At 41.5% G+C, this 24665-nt stretch overlaps 1 protein-coding gene across 8 annotated transcripts in view; it reads left to right on the top strand.

Annotated features, from left to right (window-relative positions):
- foxp1b (forkhead box P1b) overlaps positions 1-24665 on the top strand; it is a 150061-nt gene that overhangs the window by 85357 nt on the left and 40039 nt on the right. For 6 of the 8 annotated variants that reach the window (XR_005709800.1, XM_040159141.1, XM_040159144.1 and 3 more), the window contains one exon: positions 10629-10775. Coding sequence is in view for 5 of the 8 variants with exons in the window: in XM_040159141.1 (XP_040015075.1) it covers positions 10629-10775 (147 nt within the window). In the remaining 3 variants the exon portion in view is untranslated. Of the gene's footprint in view, positions 1-10628; positions 10776-13564; positions 13632-21176; positions 21280-24665 lie in introns of those variants that run through there. The other 2 variants (XM_040159145.1, XM_040159146.1) reach the window with 2 other exon arrangements.

Here is a 24665-nt window from a genome sequence, read left to right as displayed (position 1 = left end):
TAAAGAGGTGATTATTGGTAATAAATACTTTTTATACATACTTATTACAGAGGCAGTTTTCTTCTTGCGCTTAATGAGAGTAATTTGATTTGCTTGAGAGATTACAGTTTCCTAGAATTAATGCGGCAATCCCCATTCCAAGATAGAGTGAGATCTAAGATTCTTCACAGGTCGTGTGCTGCTAGATGCACCCCTCTCACATAGCAGCTAATGGAGTTGAACAGCAGTCTGTCATTCCCCCGCCCACCACCCCAGCAGTTCTATAGCCCACATGCCCTTGGTTCCTGCAGTGCTTGTTGTCTGGGCTACTTCTGCCACCTGCATTTTACTTTTACCTCTTATTCACACCAACTACTATTAAGTAGCTCTTTCTGAAAAACTGGGGTGGAGGTGATTTATTGTATATATGCAATGTTCCGTCATCAGTGAAAACTCAACATCTGGACAAATTACTCACCCAACTGCACTAATTTAAATGGTGTTCAAGTCAGGACCTGTTTTTTTAACCATAGTTTTTCTCCCCTCACTGTTTCCTTAGTTTGTCTTGGTTTAATATTTCCATCACATGTTTATGTAAGCCCTTCGAGCTTAGTGCATAAGTTAATTTGAGCTGTGATCATCTTCTCCTGCGACATTTATTGAAGCCTGCAGCTCGCAGGTCTCGGCGCCTAAAGCTGAAGGTGGCTCAGGCAGATTGAGGGCGGCCAATTCTGTCACCACAGTGCACCCTGCATGTTAATTAATGTTTCGAAAAGTGCTTACACTCAAAGGACTTTTTTTCCATGACTTGTTAGTCCATAAACACTGCAGAACAAGGCTGAAATGAAAGACCAATTGTAAATCAGAATTGTGAACTATGAATGTGGTTGGTCTGTCTAATCTCAAGTCCGGGTGTACGAGTGACTAACATTTTATCATGAGTGGTAGATAGACTGTGCTTAAACAACTGGAGATCAGGCATTGCCTTAAAGCTAAAGGAACTCAAAACCATGAATTTGTCACTAAATGGTTAACTGTGTTGGTGGCCTTACCGTCAGTTTCTAGAAATGGCACCAAATGTTCAGCATTTCCCCTCTTTGTTAATCTTCATTACATTTATTTCCTGTTTCAAGTGCTCAGTTCTGAACGGTTGCCAAATGCTTAATCAAAGATGGGGATGGAATACCGTTCTCTACTGGGCTTCACCATTAATGTGTGATTTTCAGGTTCATTAATCAGCTAGTTTTTCTTGAGAGTGAGTCTTGTGAAAATTTAGTGCAAGTCAGGTATTTTTCAGCAACAGGTGACATTGAATGTAAATTGAATTGCAGCTTTAGGTGGTTGTGTAACCTTAAACAGTTTTCTTGGTTAAACTACCTGCCAATTTTAGCCTCATGTACATTTGGGGTTGGACTTTGGGTGACTGCTCTGCTGGATTGTCAAGTTTTTTGAGCTCATCTTGCTTAACCATACAGTTTATGGCTAGGGGATTCTTCAGTTACCATCATTGCTGTAGGCCGTGGTTCATTTGTCACCAGAGGAACCTCAACTAGGTGGTTTTGTTGTACGACATCCTTAGACTGTTGGCACTTGCATCTCTTTGATTGCATTTGCTTAAATGAAAAAGAATCCTGTCGGTCAGAAGCCAGCAGTTATTTTAGCAGTTATTTGATGCGTCCCTTAACTTCACGTGCTTTAAACAATACACGATAAGCTATGTTCAGATGAAACATGATTTTGGAATGAAGCATTGTATAACTCTAAATAAGCCTAGTTGTCTATGCTGCAAGATGGCTATGTTACCGAATTGAGAGAGCGAGGGTCCTCATCCTCCGTGGCACCAGAGCTGTCAATCTTTTTTTTTCTCCATACAACTTCCACATCTTCCTACCAAGCCAATGAAGGTTAATAATTCCTGGAATAAGAGAAGAAGCAGTTTGTGAACCACCAAAAAAGTGAGGCCCCACCATGTGTCAAATCATCTGCCTGTGAGACTGTAATACATTACTGTCCAGTGTGACGGGTGATGTGTCTGGACTCTGCTGGAGATTACTCCTCTTTATGGCCGGAGCAATCAGATTTTTTTTCTTCCTTTTCCCTTCCCGTCCTTTATTCCTGGCGGCATATGATCATATTACCCATCTTGGAATGACTTCAACAGAGACACTGCTATTCCCAGGGAGCTGTCTCTCCCCGCTGCAACTCAATCCATAGCCAATTGGACTTGCCTGTGATTTATAGAGAATCCTCTCCTTCGGAGGAACTCTCGCTCCACACAGAAAAACACACACAGACACACACACAGATAACACACACACGCGCACTGGGAATTTTCCTGCAGCAGCCCATGATGTGTTAGGTCTCAGGTCAGGACAGTTCAAGGCAGTGAGCATCAGTGGGAAAAGCTGTACAGTCGCGAACCACAGAAAGCCTCACCATAAAGACTATGGTAAGGTTGTTACAAGATACATAAAACCGTAGAGGGACAAGAAGGATTTTTTTGTTGTTTCTTGATTAAATCAGCAGGAGCAGATATTCGTCTGCTGTTTTGGGCAGATGTCATTACAGATCCATCTTAAAGGGAGCAGCCAAAATTTGCTTTGGGCAGTGTCACGCGTGTTGTCTGCTTCACTGATTAGCAGGATTATTCATCAAGATGAGTTACTTTTGCATCTGCACAGAGTTAATCAACATGCCCTATGGTGTAGAGGCTGTAGAGTGGTCAGCAGACAACACAGGGCACCAAGCACTGTAGCGCTCCATGACTATGGCAACTGTCTCATCTCTCTTTCCCTCTTCAAGCACTATCATATAGTTGTGTGCAGACTACATTCATCTATATTCACCACAACTAAATTGGAAGATTTAGGAGGTTTTATGGGTCCTATCCCGGATGTCTCGAGCGTATCAATAATGTTGAGTCCTCCGTCTATGAGACCAAGGCAGATAGATCTTCCCATTCTAAACAATATCATTCAAGCATGATAAAATCTGCTCACAGTATTCTAAGTCTCACGCTGGGTTTTTGGAAGCGCCCATTTTCCCAAGCACAACACTCCCCGTGGAAGTGATGCAACACTTCCACCAAAGATGCAATCGGAGGAGCGGGTGTTTTCTAACAGTCCATCTAAGTACCCAGCACAGTTGGCATGCCTCTGCTCTTTTCCTCCCGCTTTATCAACTTGACGGATATTATCGCCGTATTCAGTGGTGGGCATCCTGAGGCATCATATGCTCAGAACAAAAAGCTAAGGTCAGGGAGAGAGGGCTACTGAGATCTTCCTGCTGCATTGTTCCCAGATCGTTTGTGATTTTGCCTTCTTATTTTTTTTCATTTCTCTTTTTAGCTCATTTTATCCTCTTCTCGCTCCTTTTTTTGTCTCTTCTCTCCATCTGCCTCTAAATGACACCTAAGCTTTGCTTCTCCGACTGATTTGCCTGTGTTTGACCTCCTTCCTTTAGTGGAGTCATTCACAGGCAATGCTAAAGTAGAATGCCTGGCTCTTGGTGGGTAGACATAAGAGAGACAGTGACACGCGGCTGTGCGCTGATAGACTTTCCACTGGAGTGGATTAAATCAGCATCAGGCTAGTGGAGCTGATTACCCCAATATGAAAATGCAGTATCTTAATGGTACATATTTTCATGAGGCAGCCCAGTTGCCTTTCATTTTGCGGCTAATATGTCTATTCTTATGAGTCATTTACTTCTTTAATTACCTTTAGCAGCAGATGCACAATGGTGTATTAATGTGAATGATTTTTACTGCCACTTTATCATACTGAGCCTGTGAAGTTGAAAGGCGTAATTGAGGTGGAAGAGCGACTCATGAGAGAAACAATATTTAGTTGACAGCTCCTCTTGTACTCTGGGAGGGTGTTTATGAGTTTACACCACACTAAAGCTGTAATAAACACAGTATTCGTTTAATAATGGCGGGGTACGGAAAGGCTTGCACTGAGATCTGCTCAGTTATTGAATCATCCCAGGAAGTTGTTTTGTATAATCAGACAACAGTGTACATGTGTACGTATTCACTTGCATGGTGTTGCATGTGTCTTTGCATGCGTTTTTGTGGGTAATGAAATAACTGTTTGCAACGAGCAGCACCTTATTTGCTGTTTTCCCATTTGCAGCATGTGCAACTCTGACAATCCATGTAATTTGCATGTGCGTGCTTGTGGTGTGTCTGTGTGTTTTGTCTGCAGCTTGTGTACTTTCCTTGGTGTGATTTTCTGATCCAGACCACTCTGAATAGAGGCCTTCTTTAGCCATCTGTTGTTAAGCTGCTGGCTAAGCAAGGCTGGGGAATCCAAACAAACGCCGAGCACACAGCAAACGGAAGCTGTCAGGCCAGCATAGCTGAGCTGACCTCGCTAGGCTGGGGGGTGGGGGGGGTGGGGGGTAACCCCTCTGTACCAGGCTCCGAGCGCCCTAACCGCCTGGTTGGGGCACTGTTTACCCTCCCTTCTGCACCTCCTGCAGCCTCTGCCTTCCCTCCGCTACATTCTGTTTTTTTCTTCCTCTCTCGTTATCTCCCCTTTATCTCTCTTTTCTGTTTCACACTCTTATTCTCTTCCTCCATCTGTCTGACCCCACTCCCCCCTTTTCACTCCACTCCCTCCATCATCAGTCCTGCTTCACAGCCCCTTCTCTTCTATCTCCACTCACAGTTAATAACTTTGCTTTCGTCTTGTCTTTCTTAGTCATATTTTCCTCCAAAAAACATTTGTCAGGGCACTGCATTACCTGTTACAGCACGGGACCGAGGGGGGGTTACAGGGAGGTGTGTTGAACCAAAAAAAAAAAAAAAAAGATTGAAGGCAGATTTTGTCTTATGTAAGTGCACACACTCCCTTATTGTTTAAACGTGGATATTTGAAATGTTTAGTGTTGTCATAAATATTAATAGATTAGTTGAAAAGTGCAGAGAAGGAAGGGAATCTAATGGTTTGAAGTGGGTATAAAACGTTGATTTATTTATGTATTCTACATGAATTAGTTTGGAAATCTAAACACAGACTGGAAAGTGTTGTTGCGAGAGCCCTGTAATGCGCAAGGTTTGAGCATCAGGGCCGTTTTCCATGTGGAGTGGCTTTTTGGAAATGGCATTAATTATATACTTACTGGGAAACCAGACTTTCCCCTGCTTTGCATTGCAGATAAACGTCTGTATTACTGAGGAAAAGAGAAAGAAAAAAATGCAATTAATATAAATAGACATGATCCTCACTGCTTATCCGCTTACATGTTTAAAAATCACCCCCTGCCAAAAAATTTAAAAAATCATATGCATTTCAATTAAAATGACAGTATTCCAAGTGAATTCCATAACTACATGTCTGCATAGTCAACACTTCTCTAACACTGTATCTGCTATCAGTCATATAGTGAATATAGGATCAGTTATACCCCCAGCTTTACCAATTTCATTGCCACAGGCTATAATAGCTTATATAATTTATGAAATGATTGGATAACTGCTTTCTTGTGCTGCCTGTGGAAGGACACTACATTAGCTTAACGCGCTATCAAATTATGTGGAGAAGCTGGTGAGAGAAGAACCTGGTCTCTTGGCTTGGTTAGGCTACGGCTGAGGAGCAGAGTGCCTTAGCTTTGAAAAGGAAACAGCAGAAGTGACAAATGTCAGGTGAGTTGAGACATGCGATCAGTCAGAAAGTCAAGCTGATAACCTTGACATTTAGGCCTCGGGTGTTGAAACCCCACAGAGGCTGTAGAGTGAGACCAGAGGGGCTGGTGTCTACTGAGCTGGACTACATTAAGAGCTAACCTATTAGTCGTGTTGTTGCTGGCTGTCTCTGAGCTACACTCTCCTGCGCAATAAAGACTTGCGAAACATGGCCGCTGTGTAAATAAACTGAAGCACACCCACCCACACACAGAAGTATGGAAACACACAAACAGATGCACATCTCGTTCCCTCTCCTTTTCTGTGAGTGGCCGCAGGGATCCGGTTGCACCTGCTTGCACATCTTCTAGCAATTAAGAGCAATCTGCTTGAAACCATTTCACGTTCAAGGTCTTCCCCAGCTGTGGCAGGAGGACGAGGTCTCTCTGTTGTTAGGTCTGAACAAACACCGCTGGCTCTGTCTTTTCCCACTGTCCGACTCCCGATGGAGACACTCTGAATGATTCCCCCCTGAATTCTTTCCCTATCACATTTACCCACATCGTAGCTATTTTCTCTGGTACTTCTGTCAAATTCCTTTGCTGTTCGTCTGTCATTTACAAAATGTAATGTGAGCAGTGCGTTTCTGTCACGTTTGAAGCAAATGGAGCGATTCGGATGCCTCCCTCGGATTTGGGCTGTTGGTACTCTTTTTGATTGTTACTGTTGGTCAGTAAAGTTGCATAAAGAGAGAACAGAGAGAATCATAGATGAAATATGTCTGGTTTATGTCATTGTGGGAAAAGTGAGAGTGCAGTGAGAGATTCAGCAGAGCGCAGACTTGACTGTGTGGCAATGCTCAGAGTTGGGATTTGTAATGCACCCAAAGCTGGCTTTAGCAGCAGGAAACCCCAAAGCCTGTAAATAATCCACATGTGCAGACTGCACATAAAGACATCCAGTACTTAGCAGTTCCCTTATCACAGCGTGATAGCCCAGGGACATAAGAGACGCTCCTGCCTCTATTCACTAATACGGTGTGAAAGTAGATGCAGATAAAACGCCTGTTGTTTATTGAGGAAGTTGCGCTAACAGGGGGAAGAGGGTGTGAACTATGAACACATTTGAAATGGGGAAAATAAAAGAGGATTGCAAATGACAAGGATACCAAATTGCAGTCTTTTTGTTGCTGATAAAACCTAGTCATGTGCTGGAGGGTGTTTTCTAATCAAAAGCACCTGGAGGGTTCACTCCCTCCATGGTGTGTGCGTGTGTATCTGTGTGCATGTAGACACACAGACTATGAATGTATGCCTGGTGTGTGGATGTAGGCGTCTGTTTCAGCAGTTGTGTTCTTATTCCAGTAACAAGCTTGCTCCCCCAAAAAAATCTCACTTTGAGATTATAACAGGTCTACTGTAGTCTTGTATGCTGAAGCAGAGGATGATGAAAACTACACAAATCCAATTTATGTATCGAAACACAATATCACAAATCCTTCTTTTCTCTGTCCTTATTTTTAAGTAAATCTCAGTGATTACACATTTTACTCTTTATACAATAAAAAGTATAAAGTCTACCACGTGTACAGTGTAGTTCTCACGACAGCCTACTGTAACGTTGTCACTTGTCAGTTTAAGCTGATCTGTCACTTGATTTGCACTGTTTGGCTTCTCTGTGCATTGAAAGCCTTGCACCTGTCATCGGTTTCCAGTTTATCACATTTCTTCTGGAGCAGTTCTTACACTTGCATGTCTATCAAGCGTCCAGTCCTTTGAATGCGAGATCAAAAGAAGATATATTCCGGGGAGGGGGGGTGTTCTGCAATAGAGGAGTGGGTGCTGTGTAAACATTGCAGTGAAAGTTCACAATAGGTTATTTTAGCCCAGCATTAGACCGCTCGAAGGGATGCCAGCTCCAGTGGCCTTTTTAAAATACAAACAGGACAATAACATTCCTAAGCATGGAGCGGACCTCCTAACACAGGTTTTCAGCCCAGTCGCCTTTTAGTCTCATTATATTTCATACCAACAACAGCAATTACTCATCTTGTATCTTTGGCTTTCAAAAGTCACATTTTAAAGTTATTACGTCAACATTTCCAAGCATGTGCTGTCAGGCAGCAGTGTGATTTCAGCTAATCTGCCTATGTCAAGACTATCATTGACTATGTCTTGCATAGTGCATGATCACATAATTATTGCCCTCACTTTAATTGGAAAACTACAATTTGACGAACGTCTTGACATGAATAGCAGGACGCTTTGTTCATTTTTACATTTTCATGTATTGTTGCAAAATGCCATCATTGTTTAGATTGTCATGTGACTCTACTTTAGGCTGGAGGCTAACGCATTAGGCATTACCTTAAGGCAGTCATGGCGATCCTATAGCATGTAGCTTTTCTGCTGTTAATAAATGATATAAACAAAGACAATACTTGGAAAAAAAAAAAGTAGTTCAAACACAGTCACGCATCTTGACACAGTGGTGGTCAAACTAGGGTCCTGTTTGCATTAAGTAACATAATGAAATGATTTGCTCTATGTTTATATTACAGCTGTCATGAATACTGAAATATGAATGTAGTTGTTAACATCCCATTATGGCAGTGTCATAGTTTTTGCATCTACTTGTAGTAACTGATCATTGAGCCAAGTTTACAGTCCGCTTTTTTTGAAGATGACAGTGAGGGAAGGCTTCCCAGAAATGTGTCTCTTCATCCATTACTGTCTGAACTTCCTATCATATCCTGTTGACTCAACTGTTGTTCCAACACCCTCGGTTGTAAACCCAGACACACCGCACACACATTTCACTGCATGTGTCATCAGTTACGGGGGAACGAAAACAGCGAACTTTGTTTACTCTTCAATATGCCCGGAATACCACGCCTTGGGCGTTGTAAATGATTTTGTTACAGCTTTTCTTTTTCGTTTGAATTTCCTGTGAATTATCAGTGTTTCAGAGTAAGAATCTATTTTAGTCACTTGAAACTAAGATTTAAGTTTATGATGCTATAGCAAAAAATTAACATGTCATTGTTTAATCATTTGCAGATTATCAGAGCTGCTCATACAAAATAATCACACTACCTTACCAAAGTTATATTGATGTTATGAATTCTGTTATAAATGTTGTTGTTGCTGCAATATCTTCTTTTTAGGTTTATTATTAGTTGTTTTTTTTTTTTTTTCTTTTGTAATGTGAGTGGAAATGAAGGTGAATTTTCCCAATAAAATGTTACAATTGACAAAAACTGAATAACCTTTAATTAATTAATCAAACAAAAGGCCCTTTTGAATGTGAACAGTTTTTAGCATTTTAAAATATTGCTTTTATTTATCAATAAAGGGCTTTGCAACATGATGAAAAAATTTCATCATGCTCTGCATAACTACAGGAGACAATCTCACAATGTAATCATGCGTTGTACTTTTCCGATCACTTCCCGATGTCAGTTCAGTTGAAGTTGTGTTTTTATTTTTCAACCAGATTGAAAGTTGCTCTGGAGAAAAATACGTAATGCCTAAAATGAAAGATAGGTAAAGTAAATATTGCCATCATGCGTGGGAGGGAATCTTGCTCACATAGTTCTTAGTTTCAATTTATGCACTTTCTTGATGAGTGTACCTGCTTGCAGGGGGGTTCCCCTCCAAAAATTTCAAAGCAGAGGACAATTAGACATGCAGAGTGAGATATGTTGTCCTAGTGTCATTTATCTGTAGACAAGAGCTGAGAGAGAAAGACGGAGACAGACAGACAGAAGGAAAATTTATGTACTTCAAAGTTAAGCATGGTGAAATGCCAGGCACTTGGCCCCTTTGTAGCTTGCGGTCATATTTATGCCTCATGATGTCATCTGACAACCGTGTGTTTGTGAGGGTCAGTACATACACCCACACACAGACCATCATACAGCTGTTCACTCCAACCCCCTAACTGTCTCTTCCCTCTGTCTGCCTTAAAGTATTGTCTGACTTTACTGGTACTTAAACCAATTCTCAAAGTTATTTCCATCTCTTCATCAGGCCACAGAGCTTTCTGTTTGCTCGTTCTCTGTAGATATCTTACTGTCACACAGTCTTTCACAGGTTTCACTCACTTGTTCACACGTCGCTGTAACTTTTTACCTCTTTTTGTGCTCTGTGCTCTCTCTCACTATCTTCTTGTTAAACATTCTACTATTTACGTTTACAGTTTCTTAACTTCTAAAATAATTGACTGGAGAACTTAGATAGATTGTCCGCTTGTGAGATGAGCTTGGACGTGCCCCCTGTCTGTTAGTGGGAGCAATCGTCTGAGGAGCATGGAAAGAATGAGGCCAGTTATTTACCCAGATGGTTTACTGGTGGAGGTGTGAAGCTGGCCAGCTCACTGTGGGAACACAACGCTTGCTTTTCTTGGTATCGCTGACCGTTTTCAAGACCTCTGTGTTTTTTTCCCCCAGCTCTCTCCAGCTTTGTTTGCTCTGGATGGCATGTTTGATTATTTATCGTAAGGGAAAAGGGAGTAGCTGGAGTAATAAACATGTGACTGCAATGTATTTTGTTTTCCACTGAGAAGGCCATGTCCTTTAACAGATATTTGAAGCAGCCACAAAGGCTTTTATTTGCTTTCTAGAGGGGAGTTTGACTGAGCTGAAGGAGGATCAAAAGTACTGATTAGTGTCTTTGACAATTTGTGTTTGCTGTTAGTGCAAGTCATCAACAGATAAATATTTCTTCTGGATGGCTGCAGTTGATTTTTTTTGTCTTCTTTCTGTCTGTGAATTTGTTTTGACATCTGATCATTGTTCTCTGTCTGTTTGTGGAGAAAGTGTTTATGCCAGCCATAGCTGTATGAGTTAATGGGAGAGTATGAAAAGATCGTCTGTGATGTTTGTTTGTTATCTATCAGAAGGCAAAATTAAGGGTTTGTTGTAAGGGGATACATCTGCTCTGATAATAGGCATTAAAGTGTTCTCAAGGGCATTTCTAATGGACTTTAAAAAAAATCTTCTTTCTTATTTCTCTGTTAGGCTCTCCAAGTGGCTCGGCAGATACTCCTTCAGCAGCAGCAGCAGCAGCAGCAGCAGCAACAACAGCCCCAGTCACATCAACTGCTGTCTCAACAAAACACTGGCCGCAAATCCCCCAAAGCCAATGACAAGCAGCAAAGCCTACAGGTACTGTAACTATGTTGTCATTCTCAGAAACTCCCTTATTTATTAACTCATGATTATCAGATGGCTCAGTTATTTGACTTTGTGGTTGCTTGAATAAAAAAAAAAGAAGTGAACTTTTGCAACTCTCTCTAGAACACAGTGTGCGAAAAAAGCCAAGCACTAGAGTAAGTTCACAAACAGGAAATTAAAATTGGCAGTGCAACATTTGCAGTTATGTATGCTCACGCATCATGTGTGATTTAGCAGCACGCACACACAAACACACAAACACACACGTAATCAACCGTGTGTCATCTAAATCTTGACATAGAACATTAGAAGCAGCACGATGTAGATATGGGTGCTGTTGTGAAATATATAGGCCCGACTGTTAGAAAGAGCTCTGTGTGTCCAGTTCAGATCACATGAGCTCATCCAGTAGTGCCGAGATCATTCCAGTGCAGTCATACACATCAGTTTGCGCGGTCAATCGAAATTTCAGGTCCCTACCACCAGCAGCAGGAGGTGTTGTTGGCAGCATCACTTAGCTTAGGAGGTGTGCGCTCTCGGTAAAAGCAGGGAAAAGTGTGGAAATGAGGGAGAAGAAAAAGAGAGAAGCGAGAAAGCCGCATTCCTCCCACAGAGAAGTGAGTCTGGCCATGCAGAGGAAGCTCCATGCTTTCCCTGTTTGCCTTTCCTCACACACACAGCAGAAATAAAAAAAGGAGGCAGGTCCCTACCACTGGCAGCAGGAGGTGCTATGGAGAAGCCCACAAGAGGGGTGGGTGATCCAGGTGGAGGGCTGAGAGTGCGATTAAATAAAAGTGAGGAGGTGAAAAGTGTGAAGGTTGGGAGAAGTAAAGAGGTTATTGGACAGTTATTTGGACTGCCTTTGTGATGCAAAGAAAAAAGAGCAGGAAAAAAAATTATTATTTTTTTTTAAAATCTTTTTCTGCTTTTAAAAAAAACACTGCGGCATATCTGATGCATTATTTACATTAATTTCAGATCAGCTACCTCAAAGATGTATATCAATGTTTGAACAAGGAGCATTTGTTTGTGTCAGTGTGAAATTGCAAACGACTTCAGGGCATATTTGGTAATTAATACGGAGGCCCTTTCCTCTATATGTGTATATATATAATATTTAATACCCTTATTATCCCATTGGGGACCCTTTTTAATGAGCTATTGTAGCAGCTAGGTCTAATGTCAGGTTGTGAAAAGGCCTCTTTGTTGTGCAGATGTCTTCAGAATAGCTCCAGAGGATGAAATATGACTGTGATGACCTTTCAGTTGTGTGCATATTTGTCGGGATTGAAATAAGTTGAAAGGATCAAACTAAACAGTTTCCCCAGCCTGGCAGGGAATTGTGCTGCAGAGGTCAACAGAGGGGACCACAACGGCAGATTCCAGCGTGCAGCCAGTTGTTGGTACATAGTGCTAGTACTAGACCATCTCCTGCAGACAAAGACAAAATTAAAATTCTAATTTATTAATGTATACAGAGAGCTTGGCCAAGCTGTCACTCAGCTATTGAAAAGAGAGTCGGGCCCTTTCCCCCCACATCCCTTCCCCTCCCCTCTCCTGCCCTGTTCTTGTGAAGAGAGCACAGGCTTGCTGTAGTATCTAACTAACACCATAAATTGTCTGCTCTCTAATGTTGTATGTTACATTTTGCTGAGCTGAAACCGTCATTATGAAAAAGCCACAGGTCCAGACAAGTGTTTGTTTATCTCTGAATTACATATTCTGCTAATTAAACACACTCTAACCACATACACATAGGGTTTAAAGCCAAGTGTTCAAACATAAACATCACACTGCTGTTCTGTGTGAGGATGTATTACATTTGTTTTTTTAGTTTTTTTATTTCTCTACTCATGGTTTTCTGCTGGTGAGATTTCTCTTGTTGTCTCTTTTTTTTTTTCCTCACACGTCTCTCTCTTTCTCTCTCTCTCTCACAAACACATTTTGTGAAGCGCCAGAGGGTAACAGTCTGAGTCTCATCTCACTTCCTCTTTTAAGAACAAACCCATGCTTAGAGGAGCCCTCTACACACAGAACATTCACTATCTCCATCACACAGCCTGGATAATGATTCTCTGTTGAGCTGGACTGGGTCATCAAAAGACATGATCCAACAATTATGAGGCTGTGTAGTAAGCTGACACCCCATAAAAGCACCTGATCTGCAGACGAGGCTCCATTCATCTCAGCGGTCTTCCCATTAGGCACAAGGAGATGTGCAGAAAGACTTTTACTCATTTGGAGATGTGACTCACTTTCCAACTCATTCTTATTCAAATCAAAAATAATGAAGCACAGTATATACAGAACATCTGAAAAAAATGACCTGCATAGAGTAGTAAAGGGGGAAAAAAAAATGAGTCAAACAAGCCTCAGAATCCTTGATCAGTATTAAATCGCTCTTTGGTTTTATATCTCCAACAGGGGTGCCCCCCATACCCACCTCACCCCTGCACCGCCCACCCATGCCTGAAGATGCCTCCGCTGTATACTCTGCTGCCCAGAGGTGCTTTAATCAGACTAGATATACAAACAGCTGCTACGCAGGCTGGAAAGCAGCTAAACATACTTGACTGGTCAAAAAGCCAGTAAATTACCTTGACAGAATGACACGTGTAATTAAAAGAATCCATGCCACTTTTACCTTTTGCGCTTCACACCTACAGTGGCACGACAACGAGTGCCGGCAACTCCCACCCCGCTAATTACCATTATCAGTGAAATGGTAGGGTTTGACTCATTAGTTCCATGTGCATTTAATTAGAGGCAGGCTGAAATTGGATTTAACTTATTACTTTTTCATGGATCACTTTCTTGTCATCACTTCAAATTGGATTGCAGCCCCAGGTAACTAATTATGCCAGCTGCAGGATCAGGAGTGGAGAAATAGGTAATTAGGAACAACACTGTCGGACCCTCGCTGATAGTCCACCAGCACCAAGGTGGGGGGAGGGGGAAATTGAAGCTCATTTGTGGCGTTGCTCACAAGCTTGGCTGGTTAACTACACCTCATTGCAAGGGAGCCTAGGTAGGCATCCACCTCCTACAGGGGATTATGTGGCATTCAGCTGGGCTGAAGATGTTGTGTCAACATGGTGTCTTTGCTATCAGTGTAATGCTGAGATTATGCTTGTTTCCCATCCAGAATTATGCCTGAGATTGGCCTTCATTATTCATGTCACTGGTACAGTGTGAAGCATGGCCAGTGGCCAGCTGAAGTTTCCTGTGTGGACACTGCGTGAACGACATTTCTGTCTGCAGTACGTCTGCACTGATTGTAATGAGAACGCATGAATGGCCAGTTTGAGGAGAGGGTGAATAATGGAAAGTAAGAGATAGACTTAACAAATGTAGCTGTAGTTTAAGGCTGATTTTACTTGTGCGTCAGAGCAGAAATATTCTGCCAAGTTGAAAGAAGGGTAAAAGAAATGATAACTTCCCTTCATGTACTTTTGAGAGCTTTTATGTTTCATCTTAAAATGAAGAGCTCCTTTGTAAGGAATTTGATGCTAATGTAAAAGAACATCTCTATCCTATGGGTTTCATTGTTTTTTTTATTTATCGTAATTATGTGTTGGCCTTTTGTTTTTAAATGAGAAACACTATTCAGTATCATCTGATAAATGTTTCATTGAACATTTCCAAGATGTCAAAGGTGCATTCCTTGTTATTCTTCAGACACAAAGAAACTACTGATAATGTTTCAAAACTATGGCAGCAGACATTTTTCTTATCTATGCTATTATTAGCTGAAGCCACAATCCACACTTCCTTCTTCTGCTTTCCTTTTTTCTTTTTCTTTTTCTCTCTCTGTGTTTTCACACCATAGTGTACAGCCTCTCAGAGGGCATCTCCAGGTCAAAAGATAATGTCTTTTCAGTTTACAGGATGAAAGCCTTTTAAGTTGTAGAGTACCCCTCCAGCGCCCCTCCTCCCCACGTTTGCTCTTCACATCCTTCATTTGTGGTCTGTTGGGGGGAAGCGTGATGTGACACAATCCAGGGGCCAAGCCGCTGTCTGACAGGACAGGGAGAAGCCGCCGGCTCTCTTTCTCTCCCTCTCCTACTGTTTTTGCAGTAGGCCCATGGCATTGTCCTGACACATGTATACCACAGCGCTCCAATCTGTAAGTCATTAGAGCACTAGGCCGAAGCCTGTCAGCTGGAGCTCAGCCAGTGCTGCAGGGTGATCTGAGGCAGCATTTCGAGGTGTTCCCGCAGCCTAGTCGGCCACTGGTCCACAGTGGCACGGCAGTGGTAGCCCACTGGCGAGGTGACAGTGAGCGCAAGACTGGATTAATGTTCTGGGTTAGATGCTTCGAGATAAAGATTCTCTTTACACATAGGGAGACCTGGCCAAGACAATGGGAGTGCACATTAAAATACATTTGAAAATTTTAGACTAGAAATAATACTAAAGACAGGAAAGGAAATAAGAACTAAGAGAAAGGAGTGCTGAACATATAGAGACAGAAGGAATGGTGGCACACTCCCAAAACACTCAACGGAATCAAAGCATTGCCAGTTTCTAATTGATTTAGTTAACGACTGCTTTAAACTTGCCAAGATTAAGATTACGAGATAATTCACAGAGTATGTGGATATAACAACTCATATCAACCAAAATAAGTGTTCATAGTTTGTACCTTCTTTCAAACTGGTGTGGCTTAACTGTGTCCATACCCTAAAGGACTAGTTTGCCATTTTGGAAAATACCCTTTTTTTTTCTTTTTCTTTTTCTTTTTCTTTTTCTTTTTTTTGGCCGTGAGCAAAATGAAAAGATTGATACCACTCTTATGTCTGTACTGTAAATGTGTAGCTACCAGCTGTAGCTGTTTACCCTAGCTTAACGCAGTGACTGGAAGCAGGGGGAAACAGCTAGACTGGAGTCTTGTTGGCACCATAAGGTTGCCAGACAACCATCACACTGGAGTAAAACCACAATGTGTTGTTTTCACACATTGCACACTGGGTTTTTGTACAGATTAAACAAATTAGATATAACATCTCAATTAATGAGCTTTGGAGTTGCTTGTAGGTGGAGAGCTACGCTCTCTCTCAGCTAAGCTAACTGGCTGCTGATTCTAGTGTCATATGGAGCCGTTGGGACATGAGAGTGGTATCGATCATCTCATCTAACTCTTGGTAAGACACCCAAAACGTCACAATATTTGTTTAAGAGTGTTGTGGGTTTCCTGAATATAAATTTTTTGCTGTCTTCGCTTCCTCACTTCCCGGATGTGCTATTGCTATCAATATTTTTGGGATATATACCTCAGAATAGCTTCCACGTCAGCCTGCAAAGTGTAAAATCCCCAAATTCATTGTTGCGTGCATGATCCTCAGAAGGAGTTTGTCTCTTTGTGTTTGTAAAAAGTCTCAAGGTGATGCTGTAATGAAATTTCATTTTGACACGCGCATTGCTTTGAGGTGATAAAATCTGTCAGGAATGATCAACACAACACTAAGGCCGATGCTTGCGTGGAACCCGGGGATCAGGCCGTCTCTTTTGCCGCTTGTTTTCCCTGTCATATTGTAAAAATGTATTATATGTACTGTATAGATTAGAACCACGTTTGGGATAATCCTGTCAGAATGAAGTCATCTGTCCCATTTCCACACAACCAAGCAGGGGGGGGGGGTTGCTCTCTCGCAGCCAAGACGATGACTGTCGAATTGACTCAGTGCTGGGAGCCACTCTACCATTTTCAAGACCCTTTTTTCAGTTCAGACCGGATGTTTCCCTTCAAGCTGTGAATCCTCTCAACCCCTCACCCCCCTCAGTCATCCACCCAGATACAGACATACACTCGTCTCCTTAAAATTTGTTGTATCTTTTTGTCATCCTCTGGCGCTATATCTTGATGTCAAATGTATGTTGTTTAGAGTGATTCACATGCCCTTTGCGGAGCGCTGGAAGGATGGATGGATGCACAGTCAACCATAGCATTAATAAACACTAACAGCTATGCAAGGTGCAGTCAAGTCAGCATTAACTCACAATGCAGTTTCTCTTTGGGTGTCGTTGCAGACTTTTGACAGTTTGGCAACTTTCTGATTCCATTTTCACTTTTTGTTAGAAGAAGGGAAAAGAAATACTCTCTCACTCAGACAGCATGAGAGAGATGCAGAGATAGAAGGGCCTTCAGCTACACGAGGACATTATTTGGAGTTGTATTTTATTTTTGTGTTGGACATCATACACTAAACCATCACAGTGCACAGTCTCAACATCCATGTAGTTATACCCAGACTACAGAAAGCATAAAAGCATGATAACGTTAGTTTTTTCCTTATTAGTTTGTTGAAGAAATTCACATGAAAAGTAGGAGAGAATCACCAGGAAGACTGCTCATCTATATCTGCTCATCTATATCTATTACCTCCTGGCATGTTTCTGAGGAATTCTATTGGTCAGTGTTGAAAACAGGACGTGCTAACAACGTTTTAATAAGACCACAGACAAGGTTAGCTAAACGGTTAATCATAGCGGTTAGCAGTGCCATAGGCTTACTGTGGGCCTTACACAGAGTCTTCCTTAAAAAGCAATGACAAGAGCCGCCCACAGACAAACTTGATTGTACTCTGCCCAAATCTGCCTGATTATAATAGTAAATCTTATTTAATTACAGTATAATATAGTCAAAATAACAGGGGCTTTATACAAACTTATTTGTTGCTTCGTATTAAGTGGTCAAGTTATTTTTACATACACATCCCCCAAAGAATCATTGTTACTGCCTTTTGAAATACTCTGTACTGTGTTTCTGTGTATTAATATAGTTTCTGATTTAAATCAAAGATGAATCAATCACCAAACAAGAGAAGGCAGAAATTCCCCCACCTCCCTAAATCGATGTTGCTCAAACCTAAAAGTGTTCTTGTTTTGACTTAGTGAAAAACCACACTAGACAGTACATGCTGAAACACAAGCTCCGTTATACACTGGCTGGCATATAACCTCAGGAAATATTTTGCAAATACAGAGTTCACATGTGCTGACTAAACAATGTGTTCCTGAATGCTGAAATTAAAAGTAAATAACCAAACCCATATATAATAGACCAGGAGGAACATGGTGACTCAGGCGTGACTTACTGTAACTCCACTCTGCTTCGGGTGATAACCTCATTTGCTCTAAATATGACTTATTTCAAATATCAGAGGGAGTATCGGTAGGTTGCAGATGTTAAAAGTTGAGTTTTGCTGTCATGTCATAACAACTGAAATACACTTTATTTCAACAGGGCTCTTCAAAAAACACATCACCAACAATAAATAAAACTCAGTAGTATTAAAAGTAATGAAACCGTTTCACTTGAGTTAGGAACAAGAGTAAGAAAAAATCAAATATAAAATAAATGTAGCTTGAATGACGTTTAAAAATTAACTGAAGAAAAATAAAATTCAGTGGAACTGCTCCACCTTTTCAAAAAGGCTTTTGTACTGTTGTTTTACAGCTGTAGGAGTGACATAGCACTCTCCTGTGCGGTGTCAGTGTTAGTGGGTGGCGCACCAAATATCAGTTTTTGCCTCAAATCAGCTTCTTTCTGAACCTCGCCAAGTCTAAGTGTTGCTGTAGATAAGTGTTTGATTTATATCTGTAATTAAATGCTTAGTGTCACTTTTGACTTTGATAGGGGACATATTATATATTGAAATATATAAAAATAAATAATAGAAAGGTCACACATTATGGTACTGATGTGAATCTAAATTTTGTATTTTTGTTGCCTTGACAATATTATACAGAGCAGCTGTTCTTTATATAGGTCCCACATCTGCCCTGTTGACTCCCTCCATCAGTAAACAATGATTTACTTAACACACAGGGAAACTGACAGTGTTTATTTTCTCATGACAATAGTCTGGGTCACCAAAGTCTTTCGAGAAAAGGAATGAGTGTAGTTTTGTATTTTCCTCCACTTCCTCTCTGCTTCTCTCCTCTGTCTCTGGTAGCAGTAAGACATTGGTTGGCATGCCGGTACAGCATATTCACTGGCTGTGTTAGTGTTTTGGGAAGGCTTTGTAATTGGAGCTGAGTCGTTATCTTTAGCCAGAGCCAAGCGGAGCAGAGCTCAGGCCAGACCAGACATTAACTCATACTTTCACTCTAACTCAAGCAGGAAATGGGAGTATTTTATAATGTCATCCACTCTGTCATGAACACAATCGCTCAGTACTCTCTGTAAACTATCACAGGGGACGCCGGTTCAAGGCTCAAGGATATTGATGTTTCTCAGCGCACAGGAACAAAAAAAAAAAAAAAAAAAAAATCTATACAGCGTGTGTATCACATCGACACATATGTGTAATTATTTTACATAGCGCAGGCACAGAGGCAATGGATTAGAAAGACAGTGTGTGAGAGGAGAAGCTTGAACTGTGTGTCTGCTAAATTTATCATGAGGCCTTTGGGAGCGTTGAAATGAGAACAGTGGCCTATTACTGCTAAGAAGGTGTTTTATTGAGAATACGCCGACATACCACCCCAGGGAGAGTGCTTGGGGAGAAGAGTGTGGCCATAGCCTAAACCATTTGTGTGTGTGTGTGTGTGTGTGTGTGTGTGTGTGTGTGTGTGTGTGTGTGTGTGTGTGTGCGTGTGCGTGTGCGTGTGCGCGTGCGCGTGTGTGTGCGTGCGAATGCCGTTGTAGACACATGCCTACATGTCACTGTCTTTTTGTATGAGCCGTCTTGAGGGTGTCAGATAGAAAATAAAAGCGCCTTTTATTCCACTTAATTATTGCCTATGATATGTATTGGAATTGTCACTTTTGACACTTGAAGTGTCCCAGTCAATAATTTATATAGGTCAGGCCAGCTTAGCAGAGCTCATTGTTAGTTATTAGCAGATGAGAGCAGTGGCTTGTTATGCAGGCGCTCTGTTTATTTTACCAGTGTGTTTGCGGACTGGAATGCGTCCCATGAACATTCCTTCATCCCTGGCCAAGGGTTTATACATAGCTGTTGATATGAGCTGTATTTTAGAGCTCTGTTATTCAGCTCTGTGTTTATTGTTATGATAATTAACAAAGTGAGGTGTTAATCTTGCTTCTTGCCTTTCCTGTAATTCATTGTTACGTGTGTTGCACAACTTTGTGAACCTGATTTTATTGTTCATACTAAAAGTAGGTCTGATCAGCAACTCCTTTAATTTTTTTATGATTTTGACAATATTTACTACAGAATAAAATATACATGAGGTTAAGATTACATTAAATGTTACAAAGTAGCATTGTTCAGAAGATTAAAATATACACAATGACAGGGGGCAAGCTTTTCATCCTGCCTTCTCTCTCTCCTGGTGAGTTCAGGAAGATCTCCAGTAGGTGGCAGGGTCCTGTTTTCCTCTCCCGTCTTTTCCCCTTACTGAGTACACACGGGTGTTAAAGAGTCTGATGATATCATGACAGCTAATTGCTCTCATTGGTATAGAGTTGGATGGATTGCCCGGTGTAGCTGGTGTAATGTTAGCTATTAATGTAAGTGGTTTTAGCTTGTCTGAGACCAAACTGTAGTATAAGTGTTTCAAACCTGGAAAAAGTTTATGCGGCTGTGGTTGATTTTATGGCCAAATACACACAAACGTAGTGTATTGCAACGAGTTGCATGCTACGGTGTAAGTACACTCTGTATACACATTTAGTATTATTGCAGGAAATACAAGCCAAAACAAACTGTTCTTATAAATACATTATTTTATTCTAAAATAAAATACATGTGGTATCAGCTTGGGAAATGTAAAATGAAGAAAAAGTCCAAATAACTACAAAGTGCCTGAATTGTTTGTGCAATTGTTGTTTTCGGCATGTGAAATGAGTTGTGTCTTTGTTCTGGCACTGTAAACAGTTCCATTTAGCAGAACAATAAAGGGGCTGATAGCAAGGCCAGCTTTCTTTCTTTCCGCTGGATAGCTGTGTTTACTTATCTGTTGTTTAATTAAAGGGCCTCTTTTCTTCAGGCTCCCATTGTTTCAATAGCACGGCCGGAGTCCCGGCAGGGGTCAAAGGGTTAACAGCCGTCAACTGTGTCTTTTTTTTTTCTTTTTTCTTTTTTTTTTTTAAAGGGGCCCCCACACAAAGGCATGGGTTCACCTGCAGCCCAGCCCGCGGCTCCCTATTGTGTGGCCCCATTTGAATTGATTATGTTTAGAGGGCTGGTTGTGATTGGTGGAGAAGGGCGTGGTTGATTGGATAGTTTTGTATCTTGTCAGCCAGGGAGCAACCTTGCGCGTGCAATCTGTCTGTATCCCGAGGAAGGTTGGAGACTCCACAGCACAGCAGCGCTTGTTCTCTGCCTCCCTGCCTGCCAGCCTGTGTGCCTCTACCTCTCCCTACCTCTCTCTCTCTCTCACTGACTCACACTCTCTCTCTCTCTCTCCCCCTCTCTCTCTCTCTCTCTCTCTTTCCCTTGCTGCTGTGCTCTCCGCTCTGCTTCACTCCACACCGCGTGGCCCGGCACTCTGTTTACCCTGCCAGCTAAATGGAGTTTGTCAGGTTTGTCAATATGATTGATTTCTGTGATTTTGCCAGCTTTATTGTGTAAAAAACTTGACAATTTAATTTGACCAGGGAAAAGGAGAAAGGGAGGCTTATTGTCTATCCATCGTTGATGTTCTATCACTGTAATTGGTTAATTTTGTCATGCAGTTTGTTTGAGAGGAGCAGTTATCCGGGTTTTACTTTGCCGGGTAGACGCTGACAGTTTACAGGCTTGTTCTGATAGGAGGAACACGTGAAAGCAAGTGTCATCTACATTAGATTTGCTGTATCAGAATGTATTGCATCTCAAAATAAGACTGTATGGATTAGGTGTTCTGTTTATCTGTGCGCTGTGCTGTTGATGGTTGTCAGAAATTGAGCTTTTCACTTTTAGTTAATGCAACAGTTTCTTTTACTTTGCCTGTTTGTCAGTTACAGTATTAGATACCTCACCTTTTACATTACGTTTCTGACTGCCATTTTACGCTGTTTGTTTAGGTTTGTTTACTTTGCTGATAGTGAGCTAACCAGTTAAGCAGGGTTCAGTACTGTACTCTGTGCTGCTCGAATTATGGAAAGTTATAGGAAAAACAGGAGACAGGTTTGTCTTCTCTTTCACATTTTCGTTTTCCACAGAAAATTATTGTATTATGTAATTAAATGTCATTATTACGTTTCATTATTTAAAACATTCCCAGGGTTTGGCATTTGAAATACACAGAGAGGCTTTTATTTGTTTGTTACATTGTGCTAGGTTTTGCTGCTCGTGAATTTTGTGATAATTTGTTGTTCTGAGGTAATGAGTGCTGGTCAGACTTTGCTTGCTCTCAGGCTATGGCCTGGACTAATCCTCACTCTCCTCATGGTGTCACAGTGAATTAAGGAAGAGGCTGGCACAGCTCTATATTTGACACCGACACCACAAAACCACGTTGGAGACACGCTGTCACTCCAAATGTCATCGCTCATATCTTCCTGAAAAGTTACAGTGTGTGAATGTTTTCACATGCCCGTGTGTGTGTGTCTCGATGCTTGCTACAAAGGGCTTGCAGAATACATTTAGGAGGGAAAGTTATGGTTATTTTCTTCCGTTTTTTTCTGCTGTTAACTTTGAGTCCTACTTGACAGCTTTGAGGTTTTACACAGAAAACAGCTATCAACCATCTGTTGTTTAATGTCCTCGGGTATTTCCATTACAATAATTTTAATACACTCATGCAACTGTAGAAAGGATTCACGTGTGCTGTCCGCTTGCAATTACCATTTAGCTGATGCGTTTTTTGGATGCAATGTTTCAGCACCTTGCATCAGTGCTACAAAAGTGGGTGCCTGAAAGAAAGGAAAGATGGAGGAGAATAGTGGAGGAGAATATCAGATGGTTTGAGAAGGAGGAGAGCGAAACCTAAACAGGCCAGTGTGCACCGTAATGCCGTGCAGCTGTGCCGAGCCTCACAGTTTGGGAGAGCTGGAGTGCGAGCTGATTGGGTTGACAGTTTGTAATCAAAGTTGATTTATTGTTCATTAGTAGTGCATTAGCCCTTTCAGGCAGGGGCGTTATTTGTGCAGTGGCCTGTCAAGGCGAGGGGCTGCCAGCACCTGTCATTTCTAAACCATGACATAGGCAACCAGATATTAGCTATGTACCCAGAGAGGGGGGCACGGGGGGTAGCTAGCAAAGCCCCACGGCTCGCTGGGATATCCTTTACAGGGACGGTCTTTGCTTTGTACTAGAGTAGGCAGGCAAGTCAGAGAGGAGAGACGGGGGAATAGTTTAGCAGTGATATAGTGAGCCACCAGCTGCTCTCTGCTGTTATTCCCTGGCTTTTTTCACTAAAACATGTTTTTACTTGAAAAAGGCTTTCATTCATTTTTTTAAGGGTCATTACTGCTCGGAGTGTGTGCGTTTCTGTTTCAAATAGGAAGATTAACTCTACACTTCAGATGCCATGTGTTTCAAAGAGTTGAGATGGTAGGATAATGATGAGATTACATAGTGTAGAGGGTTTTTTCACCGCTCATCTATGTCACGACCTATATATTTTAAAAAAGCAAGAGACTTGACATGGTATTGACATGTTGCCCTTAGAAAATAAGGGTGGATTATTAGGGATGTGTGGAAATATACAAGTAAAACATATACAAGCAGACATCCTGATTTTTACACTGAATATCTTTCTCTATATAATTTGATTAATTGGCTGTATATGTTATATGAGTTATGTAACACAACAACGTTAAGAGCGTCAAGAAGCAACACAGTTTGTTGCCCTCTTGTCTGCCGTTATGGAAACAAGGATTAGCTTTGCGCTGCTGGTGTGCAGAGAATAGAAACAATCTGCATGAGGATGTGTTGGCCATTGTCTTTTGACTACAGTTTTATTTGAAAGGGATTTTAGAGGCTGTGATCTTAATTAAATCTCAACTGGCTCAAATAATGCATCTGAAGACGTGCATTGTTGCATAACCGTGTAGAGCTGGTAAACCATCGATCACGGGCGTGCAGTTTACACCAACAGCGACTATAAGACGTTTCGGGGAAAAGTGAAAACAGTGAACAGTAGTGTGTAGGACAGTAGCTTTCACACTGAAGTTGTAAGCACCAGGTTTCAGAGTTCAAATGCTTCATGGCTTATGAAAAGTGCACCTGGAGGTGTGGCTTGAAAGGTCAGAAAGATTAACTGTCACATGTCAAAAATGCAATGAAGCACATTAAAAAAAAAAGTCTTTTAAATGTTTGTGTTCATAAATGCTCACTTCTAGATAACTAAAAAAAACACTGCATCAGAGTTATTTTAATATCACTACTATCAATAATGATATTAATTTTCCAAAAAAAATTATTTTTCATTGTAGAATGAAATCACAAATAAATTTTCTGACATACAAATAACAAATTTGGAATACTATTCTCAAACATAATGATGATGCAGAGGAGGGTGTCTCTGTGTGTGTATACAGTGTGTGTGTGTGTGTGTGTGTGTGTGTGTGTGTGTGTGTGTGTGTGTGTGTGTGTGTGTGCGTGTGTGTGTGTGCGTGTGTGTGTGTGTGTGTGCGCGCGTGTCCTCAGCTGTGGTCACCTGCAATGGTGGCTGCCTCCAGTGTGGGAATCAGCGTTCAGCGTTCAGCATGCAGCTCAGCTATTATTGTTGGGGTGAGAGCTTGCTCACTTTGCCGTGCAGTTTGTTTGTTTAAACCCAACACTGGGACCAGCTCCGGCGAAAACCTGTTTGTTTGTAGTCGAAAAGTTAATTAAAATGCAATCTTAACTTTTGTTTTTACAGTTGCTGCAAATAATTTGAGCCTCAGCCCCCCACACCCCCACACCAAATAAAGAATATACAGTATAGCGTATGGTAAATGGAGACAAAATCTGACTGTGATTATCCAGGTTATCTGAGCTG

Source organism: Xiphias gladius, chromosome 21, assembly GCF_016859285.1.
Source record: "Xiphias gladius isolate SHS-SW01 ecotype Sanya breed wild chromosome 21, ASM1685928v1, whole genome shotgun sequence".
Taxonomy (NCBI): domain Eukaryota; kingdom Metazoa; phylum Chordata; class Actinopteri; order Istiophoriformes; family Xiphiidae; genus Xiphias; species Xiphias gladius.
Note: the sequence above shows the minus strand (reverse complement) of the source record. Positions and strands in the feature narration are given on the sequence as shown.